The sequence below is a fragment of the Pezoporus flaviventris genome, unplaced genomic scaffold (assembly GCF_033815535.1).
Source record: "Pezoporus flaviventris isolate CSIRO_AGI_PZ_B2104156 unplaced genomic scaffold, CSIRO_AGI_Pfla_v1 ptg000007l, whole genome shotgun sequence".
NCBI lineage: Eukaryota > Metazoa > Chordata > Aves > Psittaciformes > Psittacidae > Pezoporus > Pezoporus flaviventris.
Window position 1 is genome coordinate 42,699,427 of NW_026892555.1, and position 21,638 is coordinate 42,721,064.

Genomic DNA, 21,638 nt, shown 5'->3' on the forward strand with positions numbered 1-21,638 from the left:
TCCACAGCTGTTCCTTTTCTTCTGAAAGGAACTTCAATTTTCACAACTGCATGATCTCTGAGAAGCAATTCCAAACAGATGATACAATCTGATCTTTGGCTCCAAGGCCATTCCCATACGTACTTTAGAAATAGTGCCCACACTAGCTTTACAGCTCTTAAGTTTTGTAGAATTTTATCTTCTGAGTGAGCCCTGTCCCTCTTATCAGGGTTCTCCCACTCTGCTATTATAACATCTTCAAAGAAAGAATGCAAAGGCAGAGCTAACATCTTTCCAATGGGAGGGATCTGACTGGTGATCTTTTCCCCCCCCTTTCCCATCCGTCTGAATATCCGTATGTGCATGTGTATATACATATTTATAAATGCTTAGATTTCATCAAAGGAAGATGAACACAGATAAGTTTTGTCCAACTGATCAACCAAGCACGCAAAGAAACTGCCTCTCTGGAGTAAGTAAAGAAACTGAATTTATGCGAAAGAAGTTCCATACCTTGTCTTTAATGTGTATTTGTATTTTACCTTTATGGAATGAGAAAATTTAAAGGTTATAGATACTTTCCTTCTTACAGAGTAGCAGTAGGTCATTTCTGCATTTTATTAGTATATGAAGCCCAAGATCCTGTTTTTTCACATGATCTTTATTGTGATAGGCTGGTATTCTGTAACAATGTTCTTAAGTGCTTCCCTTGGCCAGTGAGAGAAACCATGACAAAAAGTCTCTATCTTCATCAAATGGAAGGCAAACCCTCTTTAACACCAGTCACATTAGTTCCAAACACCTATTTCATGTTAGCTCCCTGTGTTGGTGCTTGTATTTCTCACTAAGGTTATGTAAAACCATGCAATGTAAGGCTATGTAATAAGTAAGACAATGCAAAAATCACACTAAATATCCATTTATCCTAAGTCCTGTTGTTGAGTTAACAAAACAGCCTACAGTATATCCAGGATAATTCTGAAGTAGAAGAATACGTAAGTCCACAAAGCTAGATTGCTTTCCTTATATAAACTTGTTCAGAGCTTGCTTGCATGTTTCTACAGCAACTTTCATCATTGGTCCCACCTTAAAGGACTTAACCTACAAAGTTTCATCATTGTACATCAGCTGATCTGCAGCAGCGTTTTGTATGAGCAATTCCAGGCAGTAAATAGTTCAGTCTTCTAAATCTCTTACACTGGGGAGAGAGCAAATCTAGTGTAATCCGAGCAGAAGTGAGAAGTCCACATTAAACACTTTCACCAGGCACTGGAACACTTTAAAAGCTGAGTAATTATGGTTCCCTGTGGTTTCATAGGTTAAGAGAAACTAAAGAACAACTTTGAAGTTGCTTGTTGATGTCACAGAATTAAGTGTTTTATATACTTACTATACTGAGTTCCTAAAATAAACTCTGTCTTCTTTTTTGCTGTTGTTGTTAAGCACAGAGAAGTTGCACAGGGAATAGCAGCTCTCCAGCTAAGGATCTTGTCCTCTGCAGTGCTTGACAGCCAAAGTTTACAGGCTGTGTAAGAACAAAATGCAATCTCCTTCCTGTCATCCCAGTCCTCCATGAACCTTCTGAACTAGAGGTTTCATACCAGACCATCACATTCAGGAGGTATGGATCAATCTTTGACCCTGTCCAAATCAAACATGATCTGTGGTTTATATTGATATTGGCAACAACTGTACTGATATCAACATGCTTCAAGCAGTTAAACTTCAGAAATACATGAGAAACATTGCAAAGTTGTTAAATTTGATCATAAGGAAAAGCATTCTTATCCGGACCATTTGCTTCAGGTTAATTTATCCTGAATGCTCAACAGTAGGCATTTCTATGAGGAGGAGGCAGGAGTATCTGAAGAAGACTGTCTATCCTCAAGCCCTGCTGTCAGCAGAAAAACGAATCCTGAAGTCTCTAGAAAAACCAACTCATCACTTTCTGTTAGGTATGGTAAATGATTTCTATCATTTTTATAGTTAAACAAGCAAAACCCCTCAGGTAAGTTGAAGCCATAAAAACACTGCCAGTAGAACCAGGAAGCGTTTGTTCCCATTCTCTCACATCTTTGCAGTATCAAGCAGTCTTCGTTTTTTGTCAGGTATGTATTTCTGCGAAGTAAATAAAGACTTAGTAATCAACTTAATTACGCTCAGTAATAAGCTTTTCCTTTTCCAGCTGTTAAAAAACACTTAATGATTCAGATTCAGTTTGCAAAAAATTATGAGTGTTCACTTAAATTTTAATCTAAGAAATTGTCCAGGTACTGCAAAGACAACCAAAGGCAAGCCTTGACAGGCAGGGGCAGGCAGGACAGAGTTCTTTTGCCTGTTGTGTTACCAACTGGCCAGACACAAACCAGCTCCAGCCCAAAACACGCAGTTGCTTTCATGTGATGTGTCCAAATTAATAGGCATTATTTAGATACAACACTGCAATAATACTTCTATATAGCCTCAAGATCAGTACACTCCTGTCAGATGGCTCAGAGACCAGGCAGCTGAGCTCCAGCTGAGCTCCATCCTTCGCCAGACACACTGGTTTGGAAATGTTAATCAGCCTATTGGGGTTGCTTTCCCTATAGCAAGTGACAATTCTCACATGAAATCCCTTTCATCCAAGACTGTAAATATGTACCTTAAGACCCTAGACACAAAGAACCCCATATCCAGTTACAAACAAATCAGGGCTCAGTCCTGCAAATTTTTACTCTGACACAAAGCTCTTCTGAAAGTCAGTGGGACCACTCCGGGTTGGTAAGAGTCTTATAACCAGCCTCCTGTCAGTATTTTATTTTTTAAATTAAATTGCTTGTGTTCTAGTTCTGAAGTATCATGGGATTCTGCATGCAAACAAATACCAACAAATATATCAACAAATCTCTAAACACTTCTTCCCAAGTATTTATGCAAGTCTACTGCCAGAGACATTTCACATACTGAGCTGTGCACTCAGTTCACAACACATACAAACACAGTTACAAAAGCAAAGCCTAATTTTACAAAGGCTCTGAAGTGAGGCATTCAGATTTTGCTCACAAATAATTATATACAGAAGCCAGCAACCGTGTGTCTGCATCTTACCTACTCACTCAGATGCCTCATCAGAAAGCAAAAGGCAATGTCAGAACATAATTCTAGGGTGTTATGTTAAAGATATCAGGAAATTCTACTTTCAGGATGTTAAAGTAGGCCACTTATAAATCACCCCATCTCATCCCATTCTGCCTTACCATACAAGTATCTGAAAATACAGGATGACGATGCACAGTGTGCTCTGTGTCCCAGCTACACACAGGTCCTTAAAGGACTGCTCCCCTTGTTCTTGCTTCTTTTTTTTTGTTCCCTTTTGCTTTTAATTAGCGATATCAATAAGACACCTAAATATGCTTATTTCATCATGTCAGGATTAGATTTAGGTGATTTGATTTCATACTACTCACGTATTTGAACCATCAAAAAAGCATTTTAATACAAACAGTATCTGTTTTTAATGACAGAAGTGCAAATTCAATGCAGAGCAACAGAAACTACATTTCAGCAGTCAAGAGCTCTCAATTAAGTGTTTAACAGAATAGAACCTTGGAAATGTGATAGAGGAAACTTCCATTAAGTGTACAAGTCCAATTTCCAAATAATGTAAACTAAAAGTGCCAAATAATAATCTAAAACAAAAACATCCCTCATCCTCCCCACTCCCTGCCTCCAGTATGTTTAGTTTAACCGTATCCAGCCCAACTTCTTTTGACTTCTGGTTGAGGAAACAAAAAAGACAACTGACATTAATTTCAAACTGACTGAAAATAGGACTAGAGATGAGCTATAATGCAGTTTTGCACTACTGACTAATGTCTGTTAAGTGCCTTGAGATGCACATGGGTAGGGAAAGCAACCCTGTCAATGCAGACATATCCCCTGCCCAAACATTCTGTTTTACAAAATAACTGCTTGCTTACATGAAAAGCGCATCCTGCTACAATAAAAACCAAAAGCAAATAAAATGTGGTATTTCAGGGAAGACAGAGAGCTCTGAAGTGTTCTCAAAAAACCTCAGTTTACATATATATAGGAATTAGTTCTGTCCTGAATGTCACGGCATTTAAACAAATCAGAAGAGTACACTACTGCAGTTACAGACGCTTGTAGTCTGGAAAGGATCGTAGCAGTGCAGTTACATCTTCCCAGAGCAGACATGGAACAAGCTAGAGCAGAGTGGGACTTATACATGCTAAGCATTGTTACTGGCAGTAACCATTCAAGAAAAGAAAAAAAAAAGGAGAAAATAAAGTTGAATCATACCCTGACTAAATCAGTTTTGTTGGTACAAATATCGTTGTGTAGGTTAAGGTCTCTACAGAAAGATACGGCACCATAAATGCAGTGGCTCACATTTTAGAAACAACAGAGGAAATCTGAAGATAAAAAAGGAACTAAGATGGAAGTTTGTAGGATAAAGAAAGAAGAAGAAAATGGGGAAACAAAACAAATTTAAAGCATGACAAGAAGCTTGTTGAAGGAAAAGGTAAATGAGAACCACCATTAGTATCTTAGGGATGGAAGGAAATGAAAAACCAGTGACGTCATATCAGCCAGGACTTAATTAATACTCAACTATATTTCCCTTAGCTACCAGTCTATTTACATTTAAATTATCAATAGTTGCATCTGTATCCATAATAAACCTCAGATTAAGTATCTTCCCTTAACTTTTGAATTGCCTCCAAAGACAGTTAAATAACATTTTAGTAGTGAAAGATTACAACAAACTGGGGAACCCCAAGATTTTCAGCTACCAATGAAGATAAAAACCAGATACAGACTTTGCCAAACAGGAGGAAGTATTTTGCAAAAGGATAAGATCAAACACTAGAGGCAGGATTCTGCTGCAGCTGGAGGCTAAAACTCAGACAATGAATGCTGAAACACATAAGAAATATATTTCCTTTTTCATAATTTGGGTGCAGAACAGTGAAAAGAGGAGTAGTACTGCCACTTCAAAGTTCGATTTTTATGGAGAGTTGGACCTTCCAACCTACAGCTACCAACAACCAGCTGCCTTACTAGAAATTTCATCACTTTATGCTACTCCTTAAAAAGTAATCCAATTCAGAAAAAAACCCACAAATGCAGACCAAACATTTTGAAGAATTCCAGAAAGGTTTGTGCTGAAGAGGGATTTGGGGAACTGAAGACAGTGAGAGCAGCAGCAGCAATACCGAACTAACAAAATGTTGTCTACTGATTCCTTAAGAGTAGAGTGCATCCAATTTTCCTGTTGCTCGGCTCCCCCCCCCCCCCCCCCCCATTTTTAGCTGCATGTTGTTTTTGCTGAATACTATACAGTTAATACAGACTTTTCCACTGAAATATTATACCCATACTCACAGCAACAGCTAAGCATTCCTAAACTACTTTGCTACCAGAAAGTATGCACTTTATTGGCCTTACCATTGATAAGACATTGCCCAGGCCTTTCTACTGCTCTAAACATGAAAATATTAAGTGAAAACAAAACTGAAGCCCTGAGCAACACCAGAGGCATTATGATACAAATTTAGTTGTTATCTGAGCTGTCTTTAAGGTATCTGTCATGTCTCTCCAGTTGCCAGAGACAGATGACCACAAAGAGAGCCCTGCTTACCCCTAACCCCCGAGGTCTTTCTCACAACAGTGCAGCCAGGATTCTTCCAACCCTGCTTTGTTCTGCAGTGCTACAGCAAGCATGGCTGGCTCTTCCTACTCACCACGGAGGGTAGATGTGGATGACATCCTGTGGCCTGCTCTTCAGGTGAGCTGCTGTCTCTCTTGCAAAGAGGACTTTGAGTATTGGTTCTCTTGCATTGATGACAGCATCCTTGGATGAAATACTATCAGGAGACTGTTCCAGCTGCTGGCAGATGGCAACTTGTATTGTACACTCCTCAAGCATTTCTAATATCTTCACAATTAAGACACCAGATTTATCTGGAAAGTAAATGAAAAAGAAAAATAAAAGTGTAAAGTCTCAATGAGGAAATTCTAATTCTAGCACTTTGGAGATGTGCATCCCTCTGTTCTCTGCAGAGCTGACTATGAAAAATACACATCTGAGTAGAATACATTGCCCCACCAAAAAACGTTAAGGTTTTGTGGTTTTCTTTTCTTTATAGATGCTGTTAATAAAAGCCTACCTGAACTTCTCCTAAACACCAAAGAAATCACAAACTCTTTACAAGAAGCTCTCTCCCACCATATTTGAACTTTTTAATCTTGCACCTCACTCACTTTGTTCAGTTTTTTTCTTTTATTAGATACTGCACAAAATAGATTTATTTGGAAACCGAATAACCACATTGTGTTAAACGTGAGGATGTGTTTGTCCTCCTTGATCTTTTTCAAAGCAACAGCTGTCAGGGACCAAGTTCGAATAGTACCTGCTAGGTAGAAAGTCTCTAAAAGCTGATAATTCACATTTAGAGATGCATGCGGAGAAACAGGAAGCAAGATAAAGGCACTGCCTAAAAATTGTCACAAAAGTGATCATCCGTTTTATCAGTAGGCAATCAGGATACAGAAGGCTTTCTTGTTTTAAAGCATAAACAGATACCAGTATCCCCAGTTTGATTCTAAGCATTTTCATCTACGCTGAGCAAGAAAGAACTTTGAGATTAAATGAAATTACTTCTAGCTCCTCTGCAGTCTGCACAGGGCAGGGGTTCCTCAGACAGACATGGATCTATACTGTAAGATTACACAAGAGTGATTCTCCTCCTCACTTAATCCTGCTCAGATTTGCACTCTGGTCGCTGAGGGGAGAACTGTTACCTACCTGTCAAATGCTATGAGCAGTTAGTGGGAAAAGACAGAGTGCCAGAGGACAGGGACAGCAAAGCCCCAATTCTACCCACTTTGATCTACAAGTTGTGCTGGGAAAAGCACAGCATCTCAAGAAAAACAGCTGATATAAATTATTGTCTTCCCACAGCAAAGAAGAAACAGGGCAGGAACTGTGAATGTGATACTGGAACTTAATGGCAGAGCTGCACTAGTTATTTGTTTGTTTATTTTAAGGCCCATTTCACAATTGCGAATGCCTTTCCTTTGGAAAATAAATCAAAATATTTGAGTTCTAGTTTATGAGAAACTTGAAAAAAAAAAAAAAGTAACAACCCAACCCTCAAGAAACCCAAACCAAAGAAACTGGGCCCTAAAACTTTTCAGGTTGGTTTAATAAAGTTGAATTCTAAAAAGAATAAAGAAAAAAACAGGAGAAAGAAATTAAAAAAAAAGAAGAAACTATTTTGTCCCTATTTTGTATTCCCCAGTCTTTATTACATTTTATACTGAAACTGAAATAATTTTGAAATATAAACCTGAAACGTTCTTGAAACCACTTTTATGTGAATCAAATTTTCATCACATGCAACATGCTTCTTTAAAGCATTCTGTTTCCCATGAACCAGTATTTTCCAGCAGGATAAAGGGTTCCAACCAAAAGTACCCCATGTGATGTACATCAGCCATTTCTGTCCAGGCCATTAAAGCTGGACCTCCTTTTCCAGATCTGAGAAGCAAGAGTGGAAGTGGTCCTTTCTGCCAGGTTTTTTGAGGCTGGGCGATGAAGAGAGATGGTTGCCACTGCTATTACTCCTCACCCCATCACTGTCTCAGGGAAAGCTGTAACACTGCAGTGCTACTCCAAATACTGCACTGCATTAAGGTCTGCTTATGTGCAAACTTAGCAGAATCACTTCTGCTAAGTGTGAGCGTGGGCTAGTTTTCTATGCCTAAAGGCAAGGACTTAGAATATTCACACTTGGAATTCTGTTTTGCCTGACTAGCTGCAGTTGTGGTCCTCTGTCAACCCCAAGTCATCTGGCATGCATAAACAAATTCTCCCAACCACAAAAATTCTCAGCCTTCAAAGTAACTGAGCAGTTACCTCTCCCCTCTAGACATACTGCACAATGTGCACTTCCATTTGCTTTAAAAACCAAGTCACCAAAAAAATTATAAACTTCAATTTTGAAACACACCAACATTTATTTAAAAAAAAAAAAGTATTAAGACAGCCTGTGAGAGACTGTTCATAACTTCCAAACTATGCTTTTTGTATGTGCAGAAATTGATGACAATTCTTACTGGTCAGCAGCGTATGTGTTACTCAGCTGATAAAGCAGATTGAAGACAATGAAGGACAACCTAGTAACATTTTTCTTTTAAATACCTCTGACTATAAACCAGTTTAAAATACTGGGTAAATTAAAAACTATACCTATATTAAAGCTTCTAAAAGACACTGGAGGAAAAAACCCTATCAAGGTACCAGAGTTTCTTGCAAGCCAGTCTTAAAGTTGTTTCAAACACTTGGACCTGATACTAGATGAAGATGAATGCTTCTACATTAAAAGCAGCTCAATTTCAGCAACTAGCCAAGTCTCACACTTGGCACACATGCACATTCTACAGAACCACAATCTATTTGTTTATTTAGATGCACAGAGATAGTTTAATTTAATTACTTCAAAATTATTACTACTGCTGCTGATAGAATCCTCTCTCAAACAACATGGCAAAGCACTTTGGATTCCTGGCACACGATGAAACATCAAAGTTCAGAACGCAGCTTCATTTTCAATTCATTTGGCTCTTGTATTGTTATGTCAATCAAAAATAAATCAAACATATGTGGCGGCACAGTGAAGGGAGAATTTATGGGTGAGGAGATGGGCTGGCTCACTGCAATTTCTAGTTTCCAGAAAAGTTTACTTGTTTGTTCATCCACGTGAAAAGCTCTCTTTAAGGTGTTGCAGTGTTCTCTTTCAGCTTGGATAATTCACAGAAGTTCTCACTTGCTGAAGTCCTCATTCATTTAATTTTACTTGCAAAGCAGAATCACAGCCCAAGAAATTCAAACCTGCAGAGGTGCAGGTTTCATGGCAAGGCCTAGTAATCTTAAACAAGGAAGAATACAATATAGAATCATAGAATAGTTAGGGTTGGAAAGGACCTTAAGATCATCTAGTTCCAACCTCCCTGCCGTGGGCAGGGACACCTTACGCTAAACCATATCACCCAAGGCCTCGTCCAACCTGGTCTTCACTGCTGGGGATGGAGCATTCACAACCTCCCTGGGCAACCTATTCCAGTGCCTCACCACCCTAACAGGAAAGAACTTCTTCCTTATATCCAATCTAAACTTCCCCTGCTTAAGTTTTAACCCGTTACCCCTTGTCCTGTCACTACAGTCCCTAATGAAGAGTCCCTCCCCAGCATCCCTATAGGCTCCCTTCAGATACTGGAAGGCTGCTATGAGGTCTCCATGCAGCCTTCTCTTCTCCAGGCTGAACAGCCCCAACTTCCTCAGCCTGTCTTCATACGGGAGGTGCTCCAGTCCCCTGATCATCCTCGTGGCCCTTCTCTGGACTTGTTCCAACAGTTCCATGTCCTTTTTATGTTGAGGACACCAGAACTGCACACAAGACTCCAGGTGAGGTCTCATGAGAGCAGAGGGGCAGGATCACCTCCTTCAACCTGCTGGTCATGCTCCTTTTGATGCAGCCCAGGATACGGTTGGCTTTCTGGGCTGCAAACGCACACTGAAGCCGGCTCATGTTCACTTTCTCATCAACCAACACCCCCAAGTCCTTCTCCGCAGGGCTGCTCTGAATCTTTTCTCTGCCCAACCTGTAGCTGTGCCTGGGACTGCTCCAACCCAGGTGTAGGACCTTGCACTTGGCATGGTTAAACTTCATGAGGTTGGCATCAGCCCACCTCACAAGCATGTCAAGGTCCCTCTGGATGGCATTCCTTCCCTCCAGGGTATCAACCGAACCACACAGCTTGGTGTCATCGGCAAACTTGCTGAGGGCGCACTCAATCCCACTGTCCATGTCAGTGACAAAGATGTTAAACAAGACCGGTCCCAACACCAATCCCTGAGGGACACCACTCGTTACTGGTCTCCAGCCGGACACTGAGCCATTAACCACAACTCTTTGCGTGCGGCCATCCAGCCAGCTCTTTATCCACCGAGTGGTCCATCCATCAAATTGATGTCTCTCCAATTTAGAGACAAGGATGTCGTGTGGGACAGTGTTGAACGCTTTACACAAGTCCAGGTAGATGACATCAACTGCTCTACCCCGTCCATCAGTTCTGTAGCCCCATCATAGAAGGCCACCAGATTGGTTAGGCAGGATTTCCCCTTAGTGAAGCCATGCTGGCTGTCACCAAGCACCTTGTTGATTTTCATGTGCCTTAGCATGCCTTCCAGGAGAATCTGCTCCAAGATTTTGCCAGGCACAGAGGTGAGACTGAGTGGTCTGTAATTCCCTGGGTCATCCATCTTCCCCTTCTTGAAAATGGGGGTTATATTTCCCTTTTTCCAGTCGTCGGGACCTTCACCTGACTGCCATGATTTCTCAAATGAATTAAAAAAGGAGGAAGCAATAACTGTGCTGCAATCCTGCCCATTCCTACACTGCATATTATTATTTTATTTCCTATTCTGCTGTCTAGATGACTCATTAATTTCTTTCTTCAGGGTTTGTTTTTAACAAAATTCATGAGCTAATCCAGCTAACTGCAAGGCCACCAAAGCACATGAGCAGATACTAGGGAGAAGAAGGAAGAAGTGATGGAAAGAGTGGAGGTGGGGCAGGAAAGGGCTGAGGGAAGATGGTTCTTTTCAGTGACAGCCCAACCAGCCTGGATTAAGCCAGTTTCAAACAGTATCCAGTTACTTCTTTTCTTCTACCATGCGCAGGCTGGACTGTCCTTTGAAGCTCCTTCAGCATGCAGGAAGAACACACAAGATGAAGTCACTGAACAGAGATACCAGCTGTTCAAGGTGCATTGTCCACAGGCACATTTGATACCATCGATGTACATGTTCTACAAGTCTTGGCCAAATTCTTTCATCTTTTTTGATCTTCAGTGTCCATAATGGATAAACACCACACTACAGTAATGAAAACATGAGTCACAGCATACCTAGTGTTATCTTTCAACCACTGTCTCTAGGCATAATGCAATATAGTGCAGGGACCCTGAGAAAGAGTATGAAATGCAGGTACCTATGGAATGCTCATTTTAAAAAACCTTCAGTTTACTTACTTGAAGATAACCTTTCTTCTCCCACTGAAAGACAAGTTCACATGCACACTCACAGTAGGCATACAGCTGCCTGTATGTGTTCAGCAATCCTCCACTCAAACAGCAATTTGAGGACTACACTTCTTTGGTGCCAGATGCCTCTGCAGCAGTGCTTGAGGGAGATAAAGATGGAAACCTGGATAGCTGCCTGGTGAGTGTCAGACATAGGTGCATTTCTCAGCAAAGCCCTGGGCACTCTGAGCTTCTGGTGACAGAGGGCTGCTGCAGCTCTGTGGTCCTGGAACAGCTGCCCCTTCCAGCACCTTCACACAGAGTCAGCTGGGAAGTTACAGAAAACATCCACTGACACAGGCACAAGGACCATTTGAAAGATCTGGCCTCATGAACACAGAAAGCTTATTCATCCCAGGGGCATGAAGTATAAATTCAATCTCTGATGCACAAGGCTCGAGGTGCCACAAAGAGAAACAGAAAGGCTCTCATAAATATGGTTGAGTGTGAATTCTGAAGACATACTTGGGATGTACAACATGCCTCCTCTAAAGTGCGCCATTTAAAAGAAGGGGAAATCAGCCACCAGGGCCTGTTATGCTCCCTCACTTCTAACAGAATTTTATGTAAGAAGAAAAAGCCTTCGCACAGTAACATGCTGGCTACTAGTGATTCAAAATGTTGGTCACAGAAGAGATGGAGTACAAGAAAAATCAGATACCCGTGATGAGCTGGGTTAGTTTCCACCCATAAAGGTCACATCAGCCCTTTGCAGAACGCTGCTTTAGTAAGTGCCATCCGCTGGAAGGCATCAGACAGAAATCATTGCTAGATGGACTATGATCAAAGAAATTAGTTTCTCCAGAACTCACGAGCGGTCCAGAATGAGGGAAAGCAGCAGGAAATACTGACTGGTGGCAAGAATAAGCCATTTAAGCAGGAAAGTATCTCTGGTGAAGCCTCTTTATGATTGACACGAAACAAACTCTGCCAAAAGCCATCCACAGCAGCCCTGCCATAAGGAGGCTAGACAGGCAGATTCAGCATCACCCCACCATCATACCCAGAAGCCATATCTTCAGGCTTCTGAGAGGTAGATGAAGAAATCCTGATTCAAACCTAGGCAAATGGGACATCATCCTCTCACTGCTACTTTTAGCAGAAACTTTGAAAGCACAGGGAAAGGTCTGTTTGGCAGCAGTGGTAAATCGAACAAACCTGGGCATGATTTCCAAAAAAGCCTGATGCTTTATAATTGTGAGATCAAAACAGTTCTATAGTGTGTGGGTTCAGTAAAACAACCAGTAAGCAGGAGGAAAAAAGTTATTCAGAAGTTCTAAGAACACAGACACTAGTTCTGGTTCAGAAAGTCCCCGAGTCAGGGATGGTCAGGAGAGTTTAGAGAATATTTTAGTGAAATATTATCAAGTGTTAACCCTGTTAGAATTTTTCCTAGTCACTTTGGTAGCTCTTGCTACTTCTAGGAACAGGATTCTAAGCTAGAGGAACCTTTGGGTTGAGCACCTAAGTAGGTCTGCTCTTACATCACAGTTGATTATTTACTTCCACGTGACCTCTGGGCTGTTGGTCTCTCACTCCAGTTTGCAACGTGGACATGAAGTAGCTCAATTAAGCTGCAAGATATTTCAAGCACATGGGAGATGAACAAACAAATTTCACACTGAATGCATTTTCCTTGTTAGATCCTTTCATTTCTGCTTATTATTTCAGTACATAGGGTGATGCTGGCCTTCAGTCATACACTATGTCGTATACCATGACATCAAAACATGTTTTGACGCGGTACTTTGCAGATGTTCTGCATTACTTTGAATTCCAGGAGAGTTAAAAATTAAAAGAAAAGAAAACCAAAGGAGTTCCCCATTCCTTTGGAGGTCATGGATCCTGAGATCTTGAACCTACAGTCTCTGGCAGAGTGACGGCCCTTAATCTTCAGAGCAAACAAAGTGGCTCCACAACAGATGCATATATTTAAGCCACATCAACACTGAATGTACACGGTCACAGATGACGCACTGGCCATGCCAAGGGCAGCTCTAGAGGGAAGCTAAGAAGAAAGCCAGTCTGCTTTGACTCTTAACAAGCAAAAAGCAGGCGGGAGAGAAGAAAAGGAAAAACATTGAGGGGCACAATTTAAAAAAACAAATGTTCAGACATTCTGGCTTCAGTGCCTGAAATACAACTCTAAAGTTTGTTTTAATAACTTCGTAACTACCAATAAGGAAGACAAATGAGAAGAAAAATATAGAAATTATGATCTCTTAGGGACTGCGTATTTTATGTTTCGCTTGCTACACAGTGACAGGAAGCTGAACACACTGGAAGGAGAGGATCCATGGAACTTACGTACGGAAAAGCATCAGATGTTGATATCGGTAAGACTACATGCAGTTTCAAGTCACTGAAGTGAATTTTGTTAAAATGTTACTGTTCAAGTGTTCCAGAAACACTGTAGCCTTGAACAGAAAGCTCTCAAATGGAACAGACTCTCTCTAGAGACAGATGATGGAACTCCAGCAGTCAGACCCTATGAGGCCTACAGGATGAAGAAAGGTGCTTCAGGACAGCAAACTTGTGTACATGACTCCCAGATTGTGAAGAGGTAGCCAGGGTAGATGGTAATTTTACCACGCTGTGCATGATTGGAATGTTTCAGCTGGGGTAGCCAGTGCACCTCCATGCCGATCAGCTCAGCAGATCTGCATGCTCAGGTAGACCCTTGCAATCCAGTGTCAATCTCCAGGTGGAGATTCCAACTTTTTCATAGCCTGTACGAACACATCTGGTTGCTATTCTGATTTATACATATCATTATTCTTCCTGAGCTGGTAACTTCTGAAGCCCTTTGAAAAGATTTTTTTCCTCAAAAACACACCAAGTCTTGCAAGCATGATGGCTTTTTTGCCACATCTATATTCATTATAAAAAGGCTGCTGAATTTGGCTGTGCTTTAAACATTACACATTCTTTATAGGAGCATATGTAAGCTACTTGAAGTGTGCATGCCATTATTGTTTCTCATAAGAAAACAAGAACAATACAAAAAATTCTTGTTTTAAAAAGACAAGTTTACATTGGTTTTTTTCTTTCTTTCCCAATGCTGCAACAAGTTCAGACAGTTGGCTAGCAAAAAAACCCAGAAATACAGATTTGTTGACTTGCCATCTCTCTAATTTATAGCATTAACTTTAAAGCAGTAAACTATCAAGAGCTAAGAAAATAAGCAACAACTGGCACAGCTCAGGTTTTTGTGTTTTTAGAAGAATTTTGCATGGTAAAATGAAACCCTGTGAAGGGACTACCCTTGTTTTCTTCATCCACAGAGATAATTCTTTGTGCAAGCCTCATGGTATTCAAGCTGCTAAAATCCTTTCTTCTCATCACCTCAACTAGTCACTGAAACTGGAAGTGAGGGAAGTCATTGTTTATGTCCTCTTCTGTAAACCATTCAGCCTTCCTCAAAATGTGGTGTTGCGTGTGAAGCCCTGTGCTCATCTCCAGGGCTTCACCCTCCTCCCCTCACGTGTGTGTTCCACTTGCCTCAGCAAACTGAACAACTATTCTCCCTTGAAGGTCACTTTCCCCTAAGAGGAAGGAGTATTTTGGAAGGAAACATCAATGGTTTGGGTTTATTATCAGTTTATTACTCAAATTCACTTGTAATCCAATCTCAAATCTTAATCTTAGGCCAACAAATCTTGAATATCCTTGTATAAGATTACAAATCCTACAGAATAATATGCTTCTGCATTTTAGGTAAAGAGCTGCAAGGAAAAGAAAAGCAATGGAAAATGTATTGAAAACAAAATTTCAGAAGTTACAGAAGTAATCTACATGAATTTGCTTCAAATACTGTTAGTGTCCTCTCCTATCGACAGGAAAAGTTGCCTGAATGCAACTCAGAAAAGCACTATTTTTCACACAATCCCCATACAACTGGCAAATGTTGACAGGAAAAGGTTTGGGTTTTCATTTTTCCCCCCACCCTTCTCTCTCTCTCTCTCAACTATCCAGATCTCCTCTTTGCCCAAACAGGAAATTTCACGGGGAAGTTGCAGCACTACATACAGAAAAAAAGCTTGCAAATGGCCTAAAAGCCCTTGCACATAGTAGTCTCTCAGCTTGACTGACTAGAGACTTGCTGTTATGGTGCCTGCACGCTTCTCAGCCTCCCTTTTACATCTTGTGAAGAAAAGAAAAAATTCTGGATTTGTGGCAAAGAGCCCGACGCCCATCTCTGTTAGAACTAAGCCACAGCAACCAACACCGCGTAGCATACACAAGCTTTGGTCTTCTCTCTTTTCAGGCCTGTTGGACATGTTTAGCTTGATTACAGAAGTGGAACTACCAATCACCTTGCAAAAACACACATCCTTACTGAGTGCCTATCCCAACACAGGGTCAGGCTGCCAAAAGGAATTTTAACCCAAAATTGTCAAGATGGAGGAAGCACAAGGCTCTCTTCTGCCCTGTGGAGTAAATCAGCCAAAAGTGAGACCCCCATGCACTGTATAAAAGCCAGAAAGAGCGTGCTGAAAGGAGGTGCTCTTTTCTGGGGTAGTGATTCATCCCAGTGACCAAGAAGCAGCCAAACCACAATGGTTACTTACAGAAAGGGGTCAGGGGAGCAATCAGAGAGGAATTTTTAAAAAACAAAGCCAAAGCAAGGGGGGTTTGGATAACATGGCCGTTGAGACAACACAAAAGTAAACAACAGCACAACAAAGGCATAAAATTCTGTAACATGAAATGCCTAAAGGGCGAACAACCCACGTTTCTGCAAACATTTTTCCTTAAATCGCAAATGGAAGAAGGACTTCAAACTGATCTTATTTGAAATTGCTCCCCTTTGCCTTGGCAATGAACTTATTGTCTGCATGTCTACAGGATATCCAAAATGGTGTGACAGCTCTTCCAGCAACTAAGTTACTTCAATCCTTCACATGAATCTTCAGGCTCCTTTGATAATTCATTTAAGTTTGTCCTTTGGGAAGTTTGTCATTTGGGAAGTTCTTTCCTTTACTTTTTTTGCCCAAACAGAAACAGACCTGGAAACAATATGGGTTAGAAATATTACTGGGCAAAGCAGAGGGGAAACAATATCCAAGAAGAATCTCAGATTAGTGAGACACCCTTAGTATGGCTCTAAGAAGATAAAAGATGAAAGTGGTATGTATTGGCTGTACTGACACTTCACATTTCAGACTAGAAGCAATAAGAAGGTTGTTTCAACCATTCTGTCATTTTCCAAACCAAACACCAATTTTATTTTGGTGACGTGAAAGAGTATGGCCATTCTAACAACAAAAGCATCAAAGATAGATTTTACCCTAGGGGAAAAAATATCCCCCAAATATTATCACAATTACTTTAATGATTGTTTTATCATCTTCATGTTTTGGAATAAGGCTTGGGAATTGGAAGTGAAATTTAGGCTGTGAAGTTGAAGTGTATTCCTAAGTTATGGCGTGTTCAGCATCTTTCAGATATTTCAGCAAATGCTCACAGGGTAAATGAAACAGTAGTTTGTGTTAAAAGACTTCTGACTTGCTCAAGTTCTTGTAGATTTTAACCCTGATGACAAAAGGCATATCCCAGAAATGGTTCATCTTCTGCCAAAACTAAATCATCTTGAAGAGACTCATCAGAATTTTTTAAATGTCTTTTGGAACAGAGCAAGGTATTTTCCCATAGCCTTTTTTCTCATAAAATGCTAACAAATTCTGACTCATTTTCTGAAAGAATAATCAAAGGAAGGAATTCAGCCAGGGGCAGATGTTTAGCATGGAATATTTCAGCCTAGGAGTTTAAGTCTAACAAAATGGTGAGTAGCCAAGCACAAGGTGTTGTAATGACATGTGTGGCTAAGACGGAAAGAATATTAGTGTATTAGCAATGTTGCGGGTCCACTACTATAGACCATACTAAAAATTTCATTTTATTAAAAAGACTGACCTATCCAGGATCAATTTGTGTTCCATATTTCAGAGGAAGCAAGAGGATGTTCTCATACCACGTAAGAATGATAAAGTACCCTCATATTCTTTAGTAACTCAGGTGGAGGATAAGAGCATGCAGAAGGCTTGACTGGTTTTAAGTCAGCATTCCTGTAGAATTTACAATATAGCAGTTCAGAAAAGAGTTGGCTAAAGACATTTCTGGTTCCCTGATGTTACTTTCTAGTAAGTCTTCAAGTACCGGCAAAATTCCAGAAGACTAAAAGGATGATGATATTGTGCTACTATTCAGGAAGGGCAAACAAAGTGACCTACAATAACTGGAAAACATCTAGCTTGACATCAGATCTAGGCAAAGTGACTGGAAAAATAAGTAAGGAATTAAGGTCAGAAATATAATGTGCCATTCCACATGGGTGGCATTTTGAATACGTAAGCATGCAAGTGGCCACTCTAAAGCTCCAGTGAGAGACTGTGAGACTAGCTTTAGCCAACAGCTTGAATGTGACTTAAAATCATACAACCTTCTTATGAAAAGACAACCATCTTCACTATCAGTAACAAACCCTTTTAAGTGGAATGCAAAAAGAAATTATATATATTACTTTCAGAGAACTTTGTGAATTACAGTTAGAGGTTTTTATCAGTGGACAGTCATAACTGAGTGGGAGCAGTTCCAGCAGGATTTAAAAGTAAACACTCATGCTATTAAATGGTTTCATCAATGGCATAAAAACAAGTTAAAAACACAATAAAAAACTGTGTGGGTAACACAGTTTCAAGCAAATTTGTGACTAAAGGAGGACAGGCTTGACATACACAATGATCTGAACTGCATGGTTACTTGGGCATACTCAAATGCAGCATATCTGCACAAATACTTCCTTGTGTTTAGGTACAAGAAATACAAAGAGTAGCTGTGGAGTGGAAACTGGATCTCAGAAAACAACAGCTACAGAAGTTATGAAATCATATTGGACAATCAATTCAATGTGAAGTCCCAGCATAGTGCTGTGACTAAAGCACAACCAGACTCAAACACTCATTACAGGTCTTGAGCATACAGGAGGCAGAATAATGAACTGGACCTGGCCAGTGGTTTTGATGAGACTAAACCCAGAAGAATACATACAGAGTAACCATTCTTGTTCTTATGCCCATGCTGAAAAGTTTGAGAGGGTGCAGTAAAAAGCCATGCAGACCACTCAAAGACTGGTAAAAATGCTTTAGAGAGCATTAAAGAGCTCAGACTGTTTAGGTTATGAAAGTTGTGAGGCAGCATGATTTTGCTATGCAAGTGCCAGAGAGGGAATATGCCACATACTGAAGAGCTCTTTAATGTAATGGAGAAAGGCTTTACAAGAAACAAAGGAGGGGAACTGAAGCCAGACAAACTCAGATTTGGAAGAAAGCCCACTTTTAAAAATTTGGGAGTGGAATTAAGGACACTCTCAAGGCAAGTGATAGATTCCCTCGTCCGTATGTTTTCAAATTACTACCAGAGGACTTCCTGAAAAATAAATGGAAGTTAGTATGTGCTCAGAAACAAGTAGTTGGCTTAATGCAGAATAAATGCCTGAAATTTTGTAGCCTACAGTTACACATACATAAACTGATAAAAAACCCTAACCATTTCTTTACACTTTAGCTCTATGAATCCATTATCTCTCAAGAAATACTACTGAAAGTAACTGGTGCTATCAGTCACTTGTAACTACTTCACAAAACTCCCACTATTTCTTTTTTAGTGAGGTGCCTTACTGTAGTTATGCTTCATGCTCATTTGTCCCTGTTTGCTGTCATTCACAATTTCAGCACTTATCCATGGATACAGCTGACTTCAAAGATAACAAGGAAAAAGGTGGTTATAAAGAAAAAGTTAGCAGGAGCAAAAAAAAACCATCTGTACACCCATAAATTAAACCTTGAATGTCCAACAGTCTGCTGCAAACACCATTTCCTTAGGTGATGCTGGAAATCAAGGAGTTGTGAAGAATCTGCATGGAGGGTATTTAAACCAAGTTCTTTGACATTTACATTCAAACACTTTGATAACTGAGACATTATAAACCACCATATTTAGCTGAAATGTAATATAGTCTTAGAAGACAATCAACAGATTATTAAATTCAAGTCAGGGAAATCCCACAAATAATACAAGCTTCAGTTGTACCCGTATGTGGGCCATGTACATATCCATGTAAGTATATACTTTCACACAGAAGTATATGTATAATATTTCTTACCTGAGGGGATTTTAGCATCTGAAATACACTGATGCCTCCAAAAGCTAATGGCAGATCTTTCTCTGTTCTGCAGTTGACATAACCTCTCAGCTAGTCCGCCCCTACAAAGAATAAAGGAATACTGAGGTTTGCCAGGAATCAGTATTCAGTTTTGCCAAGTGACAAGCTGTAGGACAGATGGAATATGTATGCTTTGAGCCTTAGAGACAGAAACATGCAGTAAAACTACATTTTGCAGATTACTTCTCCTACTTTTGATTTTCCAATATGTATATTCCCAATAAAACACACACTTAGCATCAATACACACATTAAAACATTTTCACTATCTTGGTGTTCAAAATCTTCACATTCTCAGTCCTGTCTCCAACACAAGGACTGTAACAAAAGGTTTCCAACTTTTCCTTGCACTTATGCATGTATCCTAATAGAACCTACAGTCAATTGTGAATCCAAAACAAACCAGTGTAACCACCAGTTATAACAGGTTGGGTTTTTTTCCCCTCCCAGATTTGTTTGTCTGTTGGCAAGGAGTGATCACAAGAATATTCTTTTACCCATACTTGACCCTATGATTCATTTCACAAGCTGGGTCAAGTGTGCAGTTTCAGTGGTCTGAACACTCTCCAAGATGAAATTAATTTAGCATTCCCAAGGTGAGGAACAGAGGAGTGGCATCTAGCACAAATACATTTAAGGTAACACTAAAGCAATTCCTACCCCCAGAATCAAAGCCAGAAGACATAATTTCTCACTTGAAGAACAAAAAGACAAATGTGTTGGAAGTTGTCTCTGGGCTATTACAAAATTGCTCTGGACTACTATAGGAGTATTTGAACATTTTAATTTGTCTTCAAAGAAGTTATTTGCATAAAAGCCTACTTCATTCTTTCCTTATAGTGCAAGTTTTTCCACAACAAGTACTATCCAGTGTATCAATAAATATTTCTACGAAGGTGAAATGTGTCCTTGGGTTAAACTAGGTTAGGAGTCAACAGAGATAACATACAACCACCTTATGGAAATTTGTGCACATTCTTAGAAAGTTTTGATTTAAAAAAAAAAAGCCAAAAAAAGTCAAAGAGCTTGGTAAAGCTCATAGTGCAAACATGGAACTGGAAGGATTCACACCTGTGGAAACCAAGAAGGAGCTAAAAAGGCTAAGCAGCATTTCAGGTAGGCTACATAAAAATCTCTTCTTGGTTAACAGACCTGCACACAAGCCAACAGGTTATATGAAAAGTTGACAGCCGTCTCAGCTGAATTTCTAATGAACACCTGTATATTTGGCAAATTCATAACTATCGCAAGAATTATTAGATGGCATGGCTAAGCATCTTAGGAGTAAAGATCAATGAATAAGCACTCTGAAATACAAGAGTCACATTTGACACAGAATGACCCATATAAGTTTTGTAGTTTACATTACTGCATCTCTTCCATGGCTAGTGTGGTTCAGGCAAGGAAGATAGAAACTCTCACTCTTTCAGAAGAGGAAAAAATCACTAACTCCCCAAAGAAAGAGCCCACACTTAAGCTACAAAATCTGCTACATTATGGAGAAAACAAAAAATATTTGGGAAACCTTGGGCTCCAGTGAACCTCCAGGTAAGCTTAAGAACCTTGCTTAAACCTGCTTTTAACATGGACTTTAAGACACAGGGGCAACTAATACGGGCAAGTGCAATGGAAGCTTTGGTACCAAGAGCAGCACAGTCAAGCACTGAACTTCGTACAGGACAGCTTACTGTGCTGGTAACACTCTGCCCAGCCACATTTTCCCCAAAACTTAGGCACTCAGGCATTACTGCATTGCAACACTTGGGAGCAAGACAGTTCTATAAACTCCAGCAAACCGTCCACCCAGTTTCTCTTCTTGCCAGGGAACCATTCCCAGATGCACTCGTAATTCAGCTTGGCTGCATGGTCTACATGAGCCATGCTGGGACAGGTAAATGCCAGCTCAGCTAGGCTTAGAAATACAGCAGGTAAACCCATTTTGAGTTTGTTTAAGTCTTGCATTCATGAGTCTGCCATTGAACTGTGTGGTTAGACTATAGACATACACAGTACAGCTAGTAGTTCAAGATTTTGATCTGGTGAAAGAAAATTGTTCAGCAGAAGTGTTCTAAAACCCTATTTGATTCCTTCCACAGACAACAGTTAAATGTACTTTTTTTTTTTGTCCAAATAATGCTAGAAAGCCTTAAAAGTACCTGCATAAGACAGCACCTATTATTGGCTCACAGCCTAAATTCTTCCCCCTTTCCCTGAAACAGGGCTATGGTTGTGCCCAGTCAATCAGCTCCTACTCTTCTGTAAGCCCACTACTGTTGCACCT

General features: G+C 40.2%; 1 protein-coding gene across 2 annotated transcripts in view; it reads right to left on the bottom strand.

The window, feature by feature from the left end:
* Nucleotides 1-21,638, bottom strand: part of SPIDR (scaffold protein involved in DNA repair) — a 204,213-nt gene that overhangs the window by 124,174 nt on the left and 58,401 nt on the right. For both annotated transcript variants that reach the window (XM_061448525.1, XM_061448526.1), the window contains 2 exons: nucleotides 19,298-19,398; nucleotides 5,730-5,949 (listed from right to left, as the gene is read on the bottom strand). In XM_061448525.1, the coding sequence (XP_061304509.1) occupies nucleotides 5,730-5,949; nucleotides 19,298-19,398 (321 nt within the window). The remainder of the gene's footprint in view (nucleotides 1-5,729; nucleotides 5,950-19,297; nucleotides 19,399-21,638) is intronic.